This window comes from Pelecanus crispus, chromosome 3, assembly GCF_030463565.1.
Source record: "Pelecanus crispus isolate bPelCri1 chromosome 3, bPelCri1.pri, whole genome shotgun sequence".
In the NCBI taxonomy this organism is placed as follows: domain Eukaryota; kingdom Metazoa; phylum Chordata; class Aves; order Pelecaniformes; family Pelecanidae; genus Pelecanus; species Pelecanus crispus.
The window spans coordinates 85,104,601-85,124,305 of NC_134645.1; the positions used below are offsets into that span (position 1 = coordinate 85,104,601).

The 19,705-nt window shown below is 35.4% G+C and overlaps 1 protein-coding gene across 1 annotated transcript in view; it reads left to right on the top strand.

The window, feature by feature from the left end:
- The window catches only part of ASCC3 (activating signal cointegrator 1 complex subunit 3), a 293,625-nt gene that overhangs the window by 109,676 nt on the left and 164,244 nt on the right, over nt 1-19,705 (top strand). The window contains exons 11-13 of the mRNA XM_075708596.1: nt 3,514-3,678; nt 15,088-15,264; nt 18,449-18,520. Of these exons, the coding sequence (XP_075564711.1) occupies nt 3,514-3,678; nt 15,088-15,264; nt 18,449-18,520 (414 nt within the window). The remainder of the gene's footprint in view (nt 1-3,513; nt 3,679-15,087; nt 15,265-18,448; nt 18,521-19,705) is intronic.

Consider the following 19,705-nt stretch of genomic DNA (forward strand, 5'->3'; position numbering starts at 1 on the left):
CAAACTGGGCATACATATATATATGCCCATGGGCTCTGATGGGATGCATTGACGAGTGCTGTCATTGTGATGTCACTCCTGATAATCTTTGATCGATCAAGGTAACTGGGAGAAGTGACCGAAGACTGGAGGAAAGCAAATGTCACTCCTGTCTTCAACAAGGTCAAGAAGTGTAGGACCCAGGGAATGCCAGGCCAGTCAGCCACACCTGGGAAGGTGATGGAGCAGCTAATCCTGGAAATATTTTCAAGACACATAAAAGACAAGAAAATCATATCATGAGTAGTCAGCTTGGCTTCACAAAGGGGAAGTTATGCTTGACCAGCTTGATAAATTTCTATGATGAAATGACTGGCCAGGTAGATGAGGGGAGAGCAGCGGATATCGTCTGCCTAGACTTCAGTAAGGCCTTTGACACTGTCTCCCATAAGATCCTCATAAAGAAGCTGCTGATACATGGGCTGGCTGAGCAGACAGTGAGGTAGATTTAAAAATACCAGAGTGTGGTGATCAGCAGTCTTGTTCAACGTGTTCATTAATGATCTGGATGATGGGGCGGAGTGGACTCTCAGCAAGTTTGCTGATGACACCAAACTGGGAGGAGTGGCTGATACAGCAGAGGATTGTGCTGCTATCCAGAGGGACCTCAACAGTCTGGAGAAATGGGCGGACAGGAACCTCATGAAGTTCAACAAGGAGAAGTGCAAAGTCCTGCACCTGGGGAGGAATAACCCCATGCACCAATATATACTGGCGGCTGACCAGCTGGAAAGCAGCTTGGCAGAAAAGGGCCTGGGGGTCCTGATGGACACCAAGTTAAACATAAGCCAGCAATGTGCCCTTACTGCATTAGACAAAGTGTTGCCAGCAGGCCATGGGAGGTGATCCTTCCCCTCTACTCAGCACTGCTGAGGCCACACCTGGAGTATTGTGTTCAGTTCTGGGCTCCCCAGGAGAAGAGGCATGGACATACTGGAGAGAGTCCATTGAAGGGCCACAAAGATGATGATGGAACTAGAGCATCTCTCATATGGGGAAAGACCGAGAGAGCTGGGACTGTTCAGCCTGGAGAAGAGAAGGCTCGGGGGGGATCTCATCAATGCATCTGAAGGGAGGGTGCAAAGAGGACAGACACAGGCTCTTTTCAGTGGTGGCCAGTGACAGAACCAGAGGCAAATGGGCACAAACTGAAATACAGGAGGTTCTGTCTAAATAGCAGGAAACACTTTTTTACTGTGAGGGTGACCGAGCACTAGCATAGGTTGCTCAGGGAGGTTGTGGAGTCTTCATCCTTGGAGATACTCAAAATCTGTCTCGACATGTTCCTGGGCAACTAGCTCTAGGTGACCCTGCTTGAACAGGGGAGTTGGACAAGACAACCTCCAGAGGTCCCTTCCAACCTCAACCATTGTTTGATTCTGTAACTATGAAGTCTGTCAAGCTGGGTTTCAAAAATGTTGAGGCAGCATCCAGATTGCTTTCTAAAAGCTGTTAATATTATGCTGATGGTACTTGAGGTAATTGAACATTCAGATGGGGAGAAATGCTCTTGCTCAAATTTGGACTAGCAATTTTCATAAAGGTTTTATAAGTCTCTGCTAGCTCTCTGTGTCTGCTTTGCTTAGCCAGGACCTTGAAGCATTATTTGTAATTACCCAGTGGTTTTACCGCTTCCATTGTATAATTTCTGTGATAAGAAACTGGTTTTGGTACTGACATTAATGTGTGCTATTTGTATACCTCACAGCACCACATTTGGAGGCCATGTAACCTGTCTTGATGTTCTCTTTTTTTGTCAGTCTGCAGCAATCTTCATTTTTCTTATTTGTACATTGTGTTCTCACAGATAAGATTTTGTTTGAGAGGAAAATTACTTGAACCACGTGTTCTCTTGGGTTTACATTATCTGGTGAAATTTGAGATCGGATACTGATAGTATCTGGTCAACTCTTCTAATTTATGGTTTTATTTTAGTATTCTATCATGGCTGCTTAGAATATAGCAAGTGCTGACCAGATGAAAACAATTCTTGTGTGTGTAAGGTTTTGTAGGGACTTACTAGTATTATATTTGCTGTAGAAGCTTTATCACCTATAAGGTTGAACTGTGTGTCGTCTTAGTGTTTTATTTCTGGATATCTAAAGTTAAGAAAAAGCCCAATCATAAACATGTTTATTATGAAAGAACTGACAGGGATCAGATGCATGTTTTCCTGTCTGATTGTAGACTCAATTTTTATTTGTGATGTGAAGCATGGGTTCATCAAATAAATGTTAAATTTTATTTATTACTGTTCTTTTTTCTTTAAGTAGAATTACAGAAAAATATTCATTGAGAGGAAAAATATGAATGTAATATTGCTTTAAGGGTCAAAGGCCTGGATACTAAAATTTGTATTAAAATAACCTTGGACTCAAAATCTGTCAGAAGAAACTACCCCACATGTTTGAGAGGAAAAAGTTGGCAATTTAGTTAAAAATACTTTGTCAAATGAAGTCATACTGATAGAAGTAGGAAGTTCTTGCAATTTAGAATTCCTATTTTAAAAGCTGTATCATAAACCTAGTTTGCTCATCTGTCTAACACTTGTAATTTGAGATTGTTGACTGGACTTTGGTCAATGTCAGTAGAATTTTAGAAAATAAGTGTTGTGTTCTCTAGATCCTGTCACAAGTTGAAAAGCTTATTTATAAATGTGAACCACTTGCAGGTTCATGATCACTGGGCTCTGCTGCCTTTTAGTATCATGCCTATTCATGAAAGCTTTTAGAAGTTTCCCCATTTTGCCAATTCTTAATATCTTTCAATGGCTGGTAGTTGAATTTTTAAAAAGTTTAATTTCAGTCAAGATAATCAAACAATACCCATCTTCTTTTACTCATTAAAGCATTCATTTTCCTCTAGATATCACCTAAACAAGATTTTCCCCATTTCTAAACTTTCATATTGGGGCCTATGAAACAACAGAATCTGAATTTTCCTTTTTTTTTTTTTTCTGAGTGATTTTCAACTGCAAAGTTACAGGGTAACCTTTATTTTAATAGTTCTAAGTTCTTTTTTTGTGAAATAAGTGAGACTGTAAGGTAAGCTTTGTGCCTGTCCCAGAAACCTCAGGCTTTGATAGATAGTGATTCATTAGATTTGTTATGAATAGGCAATAAATAGTTGTCCTTAAATCATAGTCATAATTTGCAGGCAAGTTACTACTGAATTTCAGTGGATGAGATTCAGTTTTATGGGGGTTTTATACATAGCAGTTCGTACTTAAATAGGAAATTATTTTTGTTGAATAGTATATGAGAAATCTGCATTTCTATTTGTATATGAAACAGCTGCTGAGAATTTTCGGGGTGGGGGGAATGAGATGCTTTCTTTAGAGTGACCACTTTATGTCTGATTTTTAATTTAAAAATGCTCCTTCCTTGAATTCTTATGTTAATACTTGTTTTTTATAAATTTGAATCTGAATTTGTCTTTGTAAATGCTAAATATTTCTTTTTTCTGCTCTACTAGATGCTTGTGACTACTCCAGAGAAATGGGATGTAGTGACAAGAAAAAGTGTTGGTGATGTAGCCCTCTCTCAGCTGGTAAAACTCTTGATTCTTGATGAAGTTCATCTGTTGCATGAAGACAGAGGACCAGTACTTGAAAGTATAGTAGCACGTACTTTACGTCAGGTAAGAGCGAAAAAAATCTTCAAAAGAACTTTATTTTGGTCAAGAACAGATAGATTTCGGTGTAAAAGGAGAAATGCTTAGACAATGAAATCAAAATGCTTAGGCAGCTTACAATTTATTTTATAGGTATTGTGTATTAAGAATGAAGAAAAATTTTTGTCTTCTACCTTCTCTTCTGTATTATATCAACTATCAGATTCCTAATATGCATAATTTATTACAGAGCTATTTCTTCTGATTTATTTACTTAATATAAATTTACTTGCTGTACAAGTAACAGCAAAATTAAACATTTTTAAACAAATAATGATCAGGTTAATGTTTTAACATAACAAAAATTGGAAGTATTTTCTTACCAGGAATGCTGATTTTTAATTAGCAGTTTTCCTAACAGAAAGATTTTTTTAAACAAGAGTAGAGTCTTAAATGTACATAAAACTTTTAGCGCTGCTAGATAAATACTATGTAATTTTTACTTTAGCATAATTGGTCCTTCCCTTCCTCCCCCTCCCCCCCCGCCCCCATGCTTTAGTGGTACTTTCTAAATACTAAGATTTGAAATGGCAAAAGGAGAAAAGGATGATTGTGTGGGGTTTTTTTCTTAAATCTTTTACAAAAGAAGGATTCAGAGTTAGGCAATACATAAGATTGGTCTCAGTGGTGAGATGTGCATTTACAAGAAAAATAAATTGTGGCATTTAGGGATGAATAAAAAAAAGGATGGAATTAGGATAAATAAATAATGGTAAGAAGAGAATAGAGTGAATAGAGTGCTTTTTTTTTTTTTGTCATGCCGGGCAAAAGTATGTCAATACAAAGAAGCTGTAACAAATTAAGAATAAACAAAATTGTTATTTTTATGGCTCTATTTGTAGCATGTTAAATGTTTAAAGCCTTTTAGCTTTCAAGAGGCTTTTTTCTTGGTACACTAACCTTGTTAAGGCGCTCTGAATCATCTGATTCCAGTTCCTCTAAGAACAGAATAAAATGGATGTCTGCTGTAACCAAGTACAGAAAGCATAAATTTCCTGTATAAAGAACAGCATAAGTAATAATGCCTTAGAAAAAGATAAACTTGGAAAGATTTGGGGTTTTTTTAATGGAGAGTAGGGCTTTGTAAAGTTTAGAATACCTTGAGGGCTTAAACTTAGCTAAAGCTTGACCTGTTTGATACTGTATTTTCTTTCTTAAATGGATTTGATTACCTTGTTTTCCTTAGGTGACTTCAAAGTAAAGCATCTCAGCTTTTAGCAGTGACCACAATGGTCATTGTCTTCATGTCAGATTGCAAGACTCATTCATTGTTTAATACGAAGTTTTGTAAGACTTAGAAGGTAGGCTTCAGCTGTCCGAAATAGAAGCCTAGAGCCATTTTATCTGCCTTACATTATTCAGCTTGGCATCCTGTTTCTGCTTCATTTGGACACAAATCTCCCATAGATTCTTTCCTTTTGTGTCTGTCAAGCCTGTGCAGGTGACTTAAGGAATATGAAATCTGAGGCAGTTATGTCTTGGGTACTGAATCCTACCCTTAGTGCATTTATTGTAATATAGCAGTATCTTGCTTCAACACTCATTTAAAAAATAGCTCTCTAGGGTGCTTTAATCTTCTAGGATTTCAAGGTTTGTTTTACCTACCAAGTTGGAGTTTAATTCATCTGGAATTGAAGCTACTCATTTGTAACACTTCCTTAAGTGAGACAGTTGGGAAGAAAAAACAAAACACAGATCTTGAAATTAACTATCTCAAGACGTTATTTATTCTAAGTTGATAAGAAAGGCAGTATTGGAGACAACTGTGAATATTTACAAGAAAAGAAGGTAGTTGAAGAGAGGGAAAATTTACAGTATAAAAATACACTAAAAAAACCCCACAGTTAAACAGTAAACAAAACTACTTGTAGAAATATCTAGAATTATGCAGTAGAAAACAATTCCAGACAAAAGTATTTTGAATTGCAGGCCTCCCAAGAGCTTGGGGACAAAGAAACAGGAGATGTTTTGTACAACTATTTTAGCTTTTTAATATGGAAATAAATAATAAGAGGGTTAGTTTAAAAAATTACACTGAAATGTTATGCTGCAGCAACTGAACCTGCAAGCATAGCTCTATGAAGTTTGCAGTATATATCCATAACTGATTATGAAATTACTGCAACCTCTGGTGACTAAAAAAGATAACATAAATTTTCTGATTTCAGAAGTATTTCACTGGAGTTTAGTGAAAATACTACTACAGATGTTTTAAGTGTAAAAATATCACACCTAATAATGTTTTAATGATATTTTGCAAAGAAAAAAAATTTGGTCACATTTCTTTCATTCTGTTCCCTGCTCATAGTTCTGTTTTCTGCATTTTGATACAAATTCATAAATGTCCCTGTAGCAGGAACTAAACCCAGGATATTCAGCCCATCCCTGGAGAATGTCCTCCTGACTTCGATGATTTTGTATGAAACATTAAGCTCCTCTCCAGCTCTTCTGAAAGTGGTTCTAGACCATATTTTTCATTGATACCTGCAGAAACATGATACTCATTCAATATTCATGCACACAGGAGGCAAGAATAATTGTTCAGTTCTTAAAATACAAACAAAAAAACCAAACCAAAAAAAAAACCCCTTGACAACATCAATCTAAAATATACTTATTGTCAATTACACTACTGCTGAAATCAATTACCTGATTTGTATACTGGTTTAAGACATCAGAAATACTGATTAGTTTTTCCTCATTTGTAGTGGAGGGATTCAGAAAGTGATTAGACAAGTAACTCAAGGAAAAATCCGTTGCAGTTTAACAGTCACTGCATCAGACTGGGGGCGGTAGTGACCAGGAGCGATGGTGGCAAATATCATTGACATTTTCCCAGTTTCTGTACTGTCCCTTTTGGCCACTGTGAGAGACCGTGTATTGAAGTAGTTGGATTTTTGGTCTGACCTGGAACAGTCATTTCTTGTATCACTTCTAGGATAGAACTGTGATAAATTCCTTTGAATACTACTTCAGCCTTTTCAATAAATCACTAATAGCTACTCTAATAATGGTGTGTACCTATAGTTTCATCTGGATCATACTTCCCTAGCTTGTATATGAGAATACCTTACGAGACAATGTCATGATTCCTGTGCAGGTCAGGATGTGTAATGTAGTGCCTTTTACATTTTGCAGGGCTTGTTATCCTGTCTTACAGAAAAAGCATCTCTCTTGTTTTATTGGAGTGTGTGAGGGTTGTTTTGCTTAGATGGTGGCTAATAGAAAAACAGACAATGGACTTTTTGTCTTATTCGGGGAGGGTGGGGGGTGTCTTTTTAAGAATTAGTGTTCAGCTAGCTACTTTGGCTTACAACTGTGCCAGAAAAGAATGTTTTGAGATCCGTATTCATATGCTGTACAAATACAGCTATACAAACACGTTCTCAAAACAGCAATATCCTGATGCATTAGCAGGTCTGTCCTAATTTGTACCTCAAAATACTTGAATTATGGTTGTACTTCACCCCAGATGAACACTGAGTCACTCCACTTACTGTAAGACTTTAACATGTTCATTTTAACTTATAGCATTTTTTACAATCAGTTCTTTAAAACCTGGAAGGAGCATATATATTGGAATTGCTGACAGTTTTACTCATAGGAGAATGAACAGTATATTCGTGCATGTTTGCACTTTTCAAATTTTAGAGAATGCTTTTGCAAGTGATTTAAATTGACTTTGCTGAAAATTTTGGTGGAAAAAATTGCTTTGAGCTCTGTTACATACTACAGGTATAACATCAAACAACTTCTTTGAATCCAATTTATAGCTTTGATGTTTAAAATTTTAGTCTAGAGCATAATGCAAGATGTAAAACTGAAATGCTTAAACTTTTTAATCAAACTTTCCACACTTCTGTAATATCTATTAAGCTTATTAGCTTGAAAGAAAAAAAAAATTGGCTGCTTTTAAAGGACACTGAATAATTATGACAAAATAATTCAGAGATTTTGATGACTTCTTTGCTGCTTACGGGTATTTTTTGACAAAAAGCATACTGAATATTATACTTGAGTGATATGTGAGTTTTGATACCTTCTCTCAACTATGTGAATGATAAATTAAATAAAAGAAAATCCATAGTAAAAGATTTCTCAGATTTTGGGGAAGCAAATGTCCTATCTTAGACACAGAAATATTGTTCTCATCACAGTCTCATTCTTCAAATTTAAGATTCAATTGCTTTATGTTTTTGTATTAGATCAAGAAAGTCGCTAGATAAATAATAGGTGGGATGGCAGCAGGACAAGCAATCCAGGAGGTTCCTGCAGTGCATTGATGAGAACTTCCTCCTCCAGGTGATAGAGGAGCCAACGAGGAGAGGTGCTCTGTTGTACCTCATACTCGCCAACAAGGGAGGGGCTTGTTGGGGATGTGAAGATCAAAGGCAGCCTTGGCTGCAGTGACCATGAGATGATGGGGTTCTCCTTCCCCTGGAAATTCTCATGTTTCCTTTCTGAGCTTTCTTTCCTCATGACACCTTATTTAAGAAACTTTCTCTTTCAGCCATCATGTAGTTTTCCTTGCTCTGGATGCATTTTCAATATCTTTAGTTCCTTATTATCTTTTTTCTCTCCCTTTGTTTCCCTCTTTTACGTCCTTACTAGAAACCAGAAGCAAATGAGTTCAGAGGTTTCTCACCCAAAGCCAAGTGCCTAACTGTTATCAAGTTAGGAATTTTTATGTGCTTGGAATCCCATTCTTGATTTAAAAAATTTGAGCAGCTTTTAAAAAAAAAGGCAAGGCTGATAGCTAATGACCTAACAGCTGATTAAATCTATATATCTTGTCTCTAATGATAGCCCACTGTAGTTCCTATATGTGTCTTTTGGGACTACAATGCATCAGTAACTAATGGCAGTGGCATTTCATTTGGTTCTTCATTTCTCATCTTGAATGACTGCTGTTAGTCTTTTGTCCCTTTGATGTTCTTTATATAGGCTGATCAAGTTTCTCAGCATCTTCTATTACAGCATAAACCAAACAAGCTTACTGAAATTACTTCTACAATACTTTTTGGGTTTCCAACTATAAGTGTTGTGGGGCTTTTTTTGCTGAACTTTCTTATATTTGATTTGTATTTTTAGAACGTGTTCCTCCTATTACTCAGTTCTATCCTTTTTATACCTCTAAGAATTGCATGTACCGAATTTGCGAACACATCGTCTTTGGAGCTTGCATTCAGATGCTTGTTCATTAAGTCCTCAGACAAACCTCTTTATAGTTGATGCAGGATTCACTTGTCGCTCTAAGAATGTTTCCTGAGAATAGTGTCTTGTTTTGCAGCTGTGGCCTTTTTTAGAATGAGCTAAATTAAAAGAAATTTAGTTTGAATGGAACCATCAACCTAGATTTATCTGTATGTCTGACGCACACATCAGTTATATTAATTCTGCCAATCACCTGTTCTTCTTGCCACTGGTTATTTTTTATTTACTGCATATCATGGATGAAATTATTGAATAGAGTCAGGCTTAGAAAGCAGTTAGAGGCATCCCTTTTTAATTGCTGTTTTTCAATTCTACATTCTCTTTAAAACCTGTCAGTTCATCAGCTTGTGATAAATTTAATACACGTTTTCTTGCTATTCTGTGATGTTATTTTTAAACAGTATGCTATGCAGCCGTATGTATAATGCTTTACATGAGTCTAGATCTATCTTGTTATCTTTTCTGGCAACCTTGCAGTTGTGTAAAAATGACTTTTTTAAAACAACACACTTCTTTTAAAACAAAACCTAAACTCCATTTGTTTGGAAAATGTTATGTATCAGGTATTTGAATTAATCTTCAGAATCTTTTCTATTACTTTGCATGGAAGTGATGTCAGGAAATCATTCTGCAGGTCATTTTTTATTATTGATGTGTGAACGTTTTTCCATTTTCGTGATATATCCATGGAGTTTAAAAGGTAATAGTGGCTGTCGTATGTTTTATGTTCTTTCGTAATATGGTAAAGCAGTTAAACTGATTTGTAGAAGGTTCATATTTCTTTTTGTTTCTTAGTTTGGGAACAAAACACTAGCATAGCATGAAAAGGCATTCTGTCATTCAAGAAAAACTGACATGGCACTGTGCAGGGCATAGAAGTCTCTTAATGGGTATATTCAAAATGTCATTTCTTAAGGCAAAGAATTACATACTTAAAATTTAGCTGAGGGAAAACAATATGGCTTCTAATAGTGCTTTCTGCGTGGTTATATTTTTTCAGTACCTCTAGATTTTTAAAAATGTTCTAAATGGAGGACTGAGATCACAGTATTTTCAGGGTTCATTGCAAGCAGAGTAAAACTCATTTATAAAATTACTTAACTAGATGGTTGCCTAGTAACAAATGCATTCTGTGCAGAGTGTTTGTGTTGTAGATAACGTCCTATGTAGAATCTTCAAAACAGTATTAGTAATTGCATTTTTACTATGTACTTTTGATTTTGCAATTTTACTGGGTTTTCCATTTTTGTTCCTAAAACTAGGAAATTACCACCTCTGTGGACTAATTGACAGCCTAGTTCTTTCATTAGACAGTAAACAAGATACCAATAAACAAGTAAACACTGGTGAAATGTTCTAACAAACTTCCTTCCTAGTCATTTTGAAACACGTTTAATTCTTCTGGTTTTTAAATGTTCTGAGAATTCCTCCTTTTTTTCCTTTCTTTTTCTCCTTTTTTTGGATAATGTGAAAAACATAAATCTTGTGAGAGGCTGAGACTTAGAGGCATTCTCGGGGTAGGGTGGTATCCAACTAATAACTAATGTGAATCCCAGTACTTCATTCTTACCACTGTGGAGAAGGGAACTCGGGAACCTGCGTTAAGAATTCACCTTCTTGCACATCTAGACTAAAAACTAAGAAAAGCTTGTGTCTAATTTTCTGTGTATCTTGTCTTTATTGTACATCTGAAGGGCATACAGACGGACTGTAGAGGATATGTTGAAGTGATCCTGGGTCATCTGAATATCAGATTAATTTCTAACCAGTGGACAATTCTTCAAAGATTAGAATATGTAAACTTGTCTGCTTCACTTAATTCTGTGCTCAAGTTGAACAATCAGGGATATGCTTTCCAGCTTGATTGTAATTCATTCTGTGAATGTGATGTTTTAATACATGGAAATGGGAAGACTGCCAAGATCACAAAGTTCAGGAAGAACTTTAGAAGTCAGATAAAAGAGTGTCTCTATGCATACTCTGTATGCTCTCAAGTGGCAGCTGTAATGTAATGAGATGGTATGCAAATCTTAAAACCTATTAGGAAGAAAATGATCCTGCTGGGATCAATTCACAATCCAGAGAGGCACTTCCCATACCCGATCCTTTATCATTTACAGTGTACATGCAGACGATGCTTCAGTGTGGAAATCGGTGCTTGGATAGCTATCTTCTGTTTATTTTTTTCTGTATACATGGAATTTCATGGTGTGATAATCGCATTCTGTGAACGCGTATGGTAAACATGCTGTCAATTCTCCACATGCCATCGTGAATGCTACGGAATTAGATATACTAATTAGATAAGTCATTTAAATATAGTTATGGCAATTTTATTTACTTCCAGTGTAATCTCAAATCAATAAAATATAGTAAAGCTTTCAAAGAACATGATGCGCAAATACTGTGACAGTTCAGTTTTCCAAAAAAAGCCTTGTAAGTTCCAAATGGTGCTTACATTTTTACTGAGATAATTAAACACATATGAAGATTAAAATGTTTGAGATTGTGTGCCAGTAGTGAAGAAAATGCACTTAGCTGCATACCACCAGCCAGTATTAGGGAATATAAACAGAAAACTCTGTCATCCAAAGTGTCTTTTCAGTAAATTTTACTGCAATTTCAGGAAAAGACTATGTGTTCATAGTGTCTTGTATATGAAGGCACAATCTCTAATTGGGACTTCTAGGACCAAATAATAAGTGATCCAGCACATGAAAATTACTAATGTTTGAATGGACTGTATTTTCAAAGGGCATCGGCACACTTTCAAGACCTACTTTTATTTAGAAGCATCTGGGAGCAAAACATATTAATGCTTGCTCTTAAAGGGAAAGTCAGAAAAGTAGTTGAAAAATGTATGCAGAGAACTCTGTTCTAAAAATGTGTTAGAATTCTAAAAAACATTATGAAAAATAAAGTCTCTATAGTGCTTGGATAGATGAATAGTAGGTAAATAATTGAAAATTCTAATCACAGAGGAAATGGAAAAATAAATCGTGTTATGGTTGCATATTCAGGTAATTTTGTTTTTCTAACTTCTAAGTTTAGCACAGTTTTAGTCACTGCTGTTTGTATATTGCTGTGTATAATTAAAAGAATAAACAAAACTAATTCTGTTTATGTATATGGTGACGTGCAGACACATAGGGTTTTAGTTTACAGTTTGAATTTGATGTGAGCATAAAATAATTGGGAGAACTGTTGTGATACATTTTGTCTTTCAGGGTAAATGTACCTCTTTTTGCTTTTTGTGGTTTTTTTTTTAATACATACAAAATTGATATTTTGTGTTGCTAAGTGGATATAAAAGTAGATGGTAGAAAAATAAAGATTTTTTTGTTTGGATGCCCTTGAAAGGAGTTAAAGGTATTGATGGAATGATTTAGAGTCTTAATAGTCTTTATTTAATTATGAAGACTAACCGAATGTTACTATAGAGCAAAAGGCATTATTGCCTGATTTCTTATAGCACTCTGACTTGATTTTTGTAAATTTTAGATTTATAAATTGAAAAAAATATGTAGGTGCTATACACATAAGCACAAAATATATGTAAAGTATAAAATATACAAAAATATTTTTTCTTTAAAAAATGAACTATGCATATTAGTAATTTTAATTACTTGCTTTTGTTAATTCTCTGCTGCGGTTTTCATGTGGAGTTGTAATTCAGGGTTTTCAATCAGCTCCTTAACTCTAGGGCCAACTGCCAGAGCAGTGAAGTTAAATGGCTTCTTTTTGCAAGGTTTTGAAAGTGGCAAGTGTCAGTAGCTGTAACTGTTCTCTAGGCATTGTTTATATTTTGAAAGAAAATGCTGAACAAACAACTTCCAGTTAATTGCTGTAAAAGTTCATACTTCCATTGTTATTAAGCAGAGTTCTTGTTAATTGCTTCAATACTTGAAACGCTTTCCTGCCTTCAGATGGAACTGAGTGCATTTCAAACTAGTGCTTTCAGGCTCTTAGGAGATTTGAAAAAAAATTGTTATTGAATTTAGCAAAATCAAATAATGTTTTCCAGATTGGAGCTCAGTTACAGTTTCAGATTGTTGTACTTATTATCAGGTGATTGTGAACATAGTACAGGATAAATATATCAGGAAGCGGTTACTGTTCTTACAGATTCAAGGGGTTTTGTTGTTTTTTTTTTTTAAAAAAAGTGTATAAACATTAAGTAAATTAAAATTTTGTACCGGGTGCAGGTGCCCAGGTGCTGGCAGCCGGGGGGCTGCAGGGCGGCCTCTGTGAGGAGCAGCCGGGGCTGCCCCGAGCCGGACACAGCCGGTTCCAGCCGGCTCCAACCGCCCCACGCAGGGCAGGGCTGAGCCCGGCAGCCAAGATGGCGGCGCCCCTGCGAGCGCGTATTGAAGAAAGGGTGAAAACACTGTGCAGCAGTTGAGAGAGAGATAGGAGTGAGGAAAGAAGTGTGAGAAACAGCCCCGCAGACACCAAGGTCAGTGCAGAAGGAGGCGGTGCTCCATGGGAAAGGAGCCAAAACCAAACTAAAACCAACCAAACAAACAAACAAAAAAGAAAACCACTCACTCCCTTCCCACCCCCAAAAAAACCCTCAAACACCTCAAAACTTGTGATCGAGGTTGACTATAGCCCATAGGTCATCATATAATCCAGCTGTAAAAAGATGTGTAAGCAATTATAATGGTTTTTTATACTCTGAAAGGTGAATGCTGCTTTTGTTCCCTGCAGATGGAAGACTTTTGAAAATGAAATCTCTCCTTTGTCTCAGTCATCTCAAAATTTGCATTTACATATAAGATTTTGTTGGACATGGGCTTTCCTTTGCAAAGGTGCTCTTTGTATAAGTGCAAAAGAGTTAATTAGGTTTTCTGTGTCATTTAGTTGGTTGCATCCACAGTTTAAGCATCCAGATTTTTGCCATGGGACATGTCCATTACCAGGCAACGCAGTGGTTTACTTTGCTTGATGTCTGTAGAGTTGGGGGGGAGGGGTTCTGTTGGGGGTTTGTTTATTGTTTTGGTATGCTTGTAATTCACCAGGTCTGTGTTATGGTATGGTGTATTTTATCTTCCTTGAGAATGTTTTTCATATACTTTTAATATATTTTTTGAAAATTTTTAATTCATCTGTTTTAATTACGTGGCATTTCCTTTCACTTTAACTCAAACATCTGTATTCTAAGTAAAACCTCATATTGTTTTGAACAGGACTTAGCCAGGTAGAAGTTACCAGCCTTACTCATCATGAGACAGTCACGCATTTGAGACTAGTTGAGAACCTCATATATGGCTTCAGTTATAGTGTATAAAAAAACCTTTTGATGAAAATTACTGTGAACTTTGCTTCTAAATAATTATGCTAGTAAGAAAGTTGTGAGCCAGCCGACATGGCTCTTAATATTCCAGAAGGAAATGGGAAAATTCTTGCATACTTTCCTCATTCAAGTCTTTTGGCTGCTTTCATTCTTTTTTAAAATTAACTAGGAATACATATAATATGCAGGCTTTTATATGGAACAGAGTATTTCATTATAAAGCACCATTTCTGTCCCTTATTGAATGGGAAGGCATGTAATGCAAACATTTGGGGCATTTTAAAAAAAAAAAAAAAAGACAGGAAAAAAAGTCTGTTACAGAGCAACTTGGTATTTGAATATTTTTGAACTCTGCAGAAGTACTGCTTCATACTGGAGAAATGCACATAGTAATGAACTAGACTAGATTGCCTTAAGAGTTGTGGAAAGGTCTAAGCAAAAGCCAAGACTGAGGAATGATACGAATTACATTCTTCTTTCTTTACAGAACTGTGGTGTGATTCGGACTAGGGAAGATAAGATACCAAATTATCTGTCCTAGTTTTGCCTATAAATTGGACTATCCCTTCTTAAGGGATAGCTTTACTGCTGTTGTTCCTCCATGTCAGTTAATGACTGCTAACCTTTTGGAGGGCAAAAGTACAATAAAATAGAAAGATGAATAAGCAAGATTTGATAGAATTGCAGAGTGCTCTGGTTTCTTCAATACAGGGTAATCGCTAACTCACACCTATTGTTCACCTTTTGTAGAAAGTACTAAATGCTTCTTTCACATTACTGTTTTATAAGCAATGTTTTAAAACTCTGTGCTTGATTTCTTGGCTTATAACACTTGGATCATTTACAAGTTTTCTGGTTTTTAATAGGTTGAATCTACACAAAGTATGATTAGGATTTTGGGCCTTTCAGCTACATTACCCAATTATCTTGATGTTGCCACATTTCTGCACGTCAATCCCTGCATTGGACTATTCTACTTTGATGGCCGTTTCCGACCTGTACCGCTGGGGCAAACCTTTATAGGAATTAAGACAACCAATAAGGTAAAGAATCATGAATGCCAAAGAAAGGGTTGCTCTTTGTTTTGATCATACTTCACGTGTTTATGTGTAGGGAGTACTGGTTTATTATGCTACAGGTGTATTTATTAAGCGTATTTTCTTCTGTATAAAGAATTGAAAGGTGCTTTAAGAATTGTATTTCCTCAGTTTAAAGTCCTTGTAAATATGCCTTGTTGCAATTGGATACAATGGTATCAAGCTTCGCATTGCCTCTGCTTCGCTAGTAAGTTTTGCTTGATTAAGGAAAAATCATCAGCCTCAACTCAACTGTAGAGTCACTGTAGCAGCTGATTATTCTGCCTTTCTCGTTTCAGTTTTCCATTTTGCTAGAAATGGTGGTGCTTCTTGTTTGGCTGTAAGGATGCATGAGGAACGTTTTAAGAAAAACAGTCATTTATGAAATCTGCAGAAATATATATTAATATGACGTGCATTAATACTGGTTGGATATGCTATTGATGAAAACCTTAGCATGCTAAGCAATTAAATATCGTATGTGCACATCTGATAGAAAACACATTAAAGTAGTCCCTAAATAAGCTTCTTTACTCTTTGTGCTCTTGTTCATTTTGGGATGCATTAAGGCTGTGGTCAGGTATAATATTATTATTAAAATTCATAAGTGCAGTGCCACTTGACGTGTAAATTACAGTTCTTTTAATACAGGAATTAATACAAACACTTTTCCATGAGACTTCCTACGCATCTCACTAGCTGATAATTAAAGCTTATATAGCTCAACTTTTAGAAAATCTTATTCTGCTATGATTTAATTTAATAGAAACCAAAACATTTTCAATCAAAAGTTAATTTCATAGTTTAATCAATAATAGCATTTTTTTTCCTTTTTTTGTAAAAATGGACATTGCCTTTCTTACTAGGTTATTCAAGTAGTTCATTCCATCTGCAGTGCAGGAAAGGAACTTATTTTACAACTGTAGGGAGCCATTTCAAGTCTCTACACACAAGAATAGTTTACCATATGGTGCTTACCATGATTTGCATATTTTAACCTTCATTAATTGTTTCAAGTACCTTCACTGTTATTTGCTGTTGCTTTTCTTTAATCTTTTCCTAATACTTGATTTGAATATGTAGTTTATTTCCACTGTATGGTAAGAAAAAAGGAAAGACTCAATTTCTTCACACTCACTTTAGAATGCATTTGTGATTTAAAAATCAAAGAAATATTCAAATTATCCTATGAAGTTTGAAATTATTTTAAAAAACCAGTAAGTTTTCTAAAAAAAGCCATGAGAACATGAGGAAATATTAGGAGGTAGTGGTTATTCTGAAATGTAAGTACCTGGCAGACAAAGACAACTGTTTTGGTAATACCATAGCCAGAAGTTTGTCTTTTTGCTTTTCAGAAGAATGTCATTACAGATTTCAGAGAGTAAAATACATTTTTCAATCAAGATAATACACTTTATATCAAATGAAGAGTAGAAGTATTAAGCCTCTTCGAGAAAGGATTCTATTCAGGATAATGCTCATACTAAAGCTGCCAAATTAATGCCAATATCAACATCCTTCTGCTCTATATGAGAGGAAAGCAATGTTAAGAACTCCCAGAATCAAAAGCAGTTCTGGCAGAACATCAGCAAGTGCAATAAATACTATGTCTATATCCACACTGATGAGTTGCAAGGAGATAGAAGGCTGTTAGTTTATTTAGGTAGATGCTTTGCCACAGCTTTCTGACATGCTTCATCCAAAAAACCTCCCCAAAAATTTGGAACTGATTAGTGATTTGCTGAATCACATGCAAACTGTAGGCAAGCTTTCAAAGGCTAGGACAGCATGGTGTATTTATTATGCATCGAAGTTAGCCAGGAAAGCTCTTAAAAATCTGTACATTGAAACTCTTAGAGCATATGGGACCAAGACTAAAGTTTGGCTTCTTCAGTTGGAGGTCTGTTAATGTCAGATATTTTTCTTTAATGTCAGTAATTTTTTCTTTATGCATGTTTATGTTTTCCTCTTTAGGTAAAAATGCAAAGAATACATAAAGTTGTGTTTGTATGTATGTGTATATGTCCACACTTGTATTTATGCACTCTCTATATATGTTTCTCCTTAGGGATTTTCACTTGTTATTATTTGAAAAAAATAATTAAAATGCTAACCTCTCATTTTCAGATTAGACTGGCTACTTGTCTCTTGCACACATGCCCATATTGTCTCATCTTTTTATTACTATGCTTGTACGATGCCAAATATGAATGTTCTCTTCTTCCCTCTATAGCTGTTTTAAAGCTGTGGTTTTCAACTTTCAGCTATTCTAGATAACTCCAAGTACTAAATTTCCATTTTTGAATTCTTACATGCTTTGCTCTTGTAAAACATTTCTTTGTGCCAAAAAAAAAAAAAGATATTAAAAAAAGTCTTCTTTCCACCCATGAATGCACAAATGAAGAATGGAGTGATTGTTCTGATTTTGAACGTCATATATTTATTTTGATTTGTCACAACCTTTAATACTGAGGTGCATTTGAGTAGATACATGCTATTTATATTGTGATACATTAAAGAAATTGGAAAAAAAAAATCTTTTAGAGTAGCTTGAAGAATACTTTTTATTTTGACCGAGCTCTTTATTTTGGAACCTTCCTGAAACATTTTATTTATCCATAATTGGAAACTCTGTGCGCGGTGCTCCCACTGTTCCCTGTGCATGAACCAGCTATGAAGAAACTTGTTTTCTAAGGCAAAAAAGCTGACAATCAGTAATTTCTTGGATATGTATATCTGCAATGTAAAAACTATTTTTGTAGTACCAAATGGAAAGAATTAATGTTAGGTAAGATGATGTATTAAATGGATACTTCAATATCCTGTAAAAGTACGATTCCTTAATATGAATCAAATAAAGAATAGAACTGGGTTACATCTCTTTTGTCATTAAAAAAAAAACCAACAAGGTCATATAATAAATTTTCTATCCGCTGCCCTTACTTGTATTTTATATAGTTATTTTCATGTTCTGTTTGTGAATTTAAGAATACCAGAAAGGTACTGTTAGGGATGGGAATCAGTATATTATAAACTTAATTGCATAATCACTTTTTTTTTCCATGGATCACTGTAAATTGCTTGATATGTAGTAGAAAAATATATAAAGATAGAAATGCTTTTAATATGAGGTACGATGTTTGTTTTTCAGGTACAGCAGCTCAATCATATGGATGAAGTATGTTATGAAAACGTGCTGAAGCAAATAATGGCCGGACACCAGGTATTTGGTTTTTGTTTCAGTTTGCATTCAGAACGCATATAAAGAAATTAGTTTTGATCATCATAACAATGTACTAAGAAATATTTTTTAAATTATTTTATAATTTTGAGATATGTTACTTCAGAGGTCATCTCTAATCTTGAAAACACTTTATAGAAACACCATGCAAGAAAATCTAAACTGGCTAAATAATGTTAGTTTCTAGCTTAAGGTGAAGGTTCCTGGTACTTCATATATCCCTTAAAGTAATTAATGTTTGTGTCAGTTTTTTAAAATAACAAGGAAAAGTAGGTCAGTACTTTAGAGACCTTAGACTTAGGTACATTTAATGATTAAAAAAGAAAAAAAAATACAGCACTTAGTTATTCTTCCTAGCCTTTCCCGTATCTTTCAAATTCTAGTGTCTTCTGTTAGAGATGAGGGATGAGAATTATGCAGAGTGTTCAAGACATGGTGCACAAGAGCTCAGCATCTGTCATTTGAAATATCCTGGGGTTTATGTTTTCTTTTCTTTTTAAGGGAAGTAATCCTTCATTTTGCTTTACAATAGAGGTTTCTGCAGTGAATTTTCAAGTTTGATATTCTCCTCCACTAAGATGGTGGGCTTACTTCATTTGACTGAATGGTTTATCATTCTGTTATCATTGTGCTCCTGAATCACCCTCATGCAATGTCTCATTTTTGTTAGAACTTTGCACATACAGCCGTGTGAGCAGCAGTAGTTGTAGCAGGTATGCCACCTGTTCAGAGCAGGAACAAAAGCTACTGCAGTGTGATCCTTGAAGAGGCTTTTCACTAAGTCACATATAGAAAAAACTCTTTCCCACACAGTCACACTAGGAATTGCACGTTTTCCCTTCTTCACAAAAAATTCAGACTGTGGTGTTTTTTGAAAGGTGAACAGTTGGTTTATGACTTGGGGGAAAAAAATATTTCAGCAACAGCTTCTTAGTCCTCCTGCCTCCCCCTGGTTTAACACCATTCTTCCACTTATCTTCTCTTGTTGATATCAGTTACTGTTGTTACATTCAGAAAACTTTCATGAAGATTACATATGGAAATAGTGATATTTTCCTGAGTGAAGACTGTTAACAAAATTTGTTGGCAGTACCAAGGGAACTTAGTTTCTTTTCTCCTTATTGTCAATTAGGCACATACCTTACCAAATTCCTACCACTGAGGTAT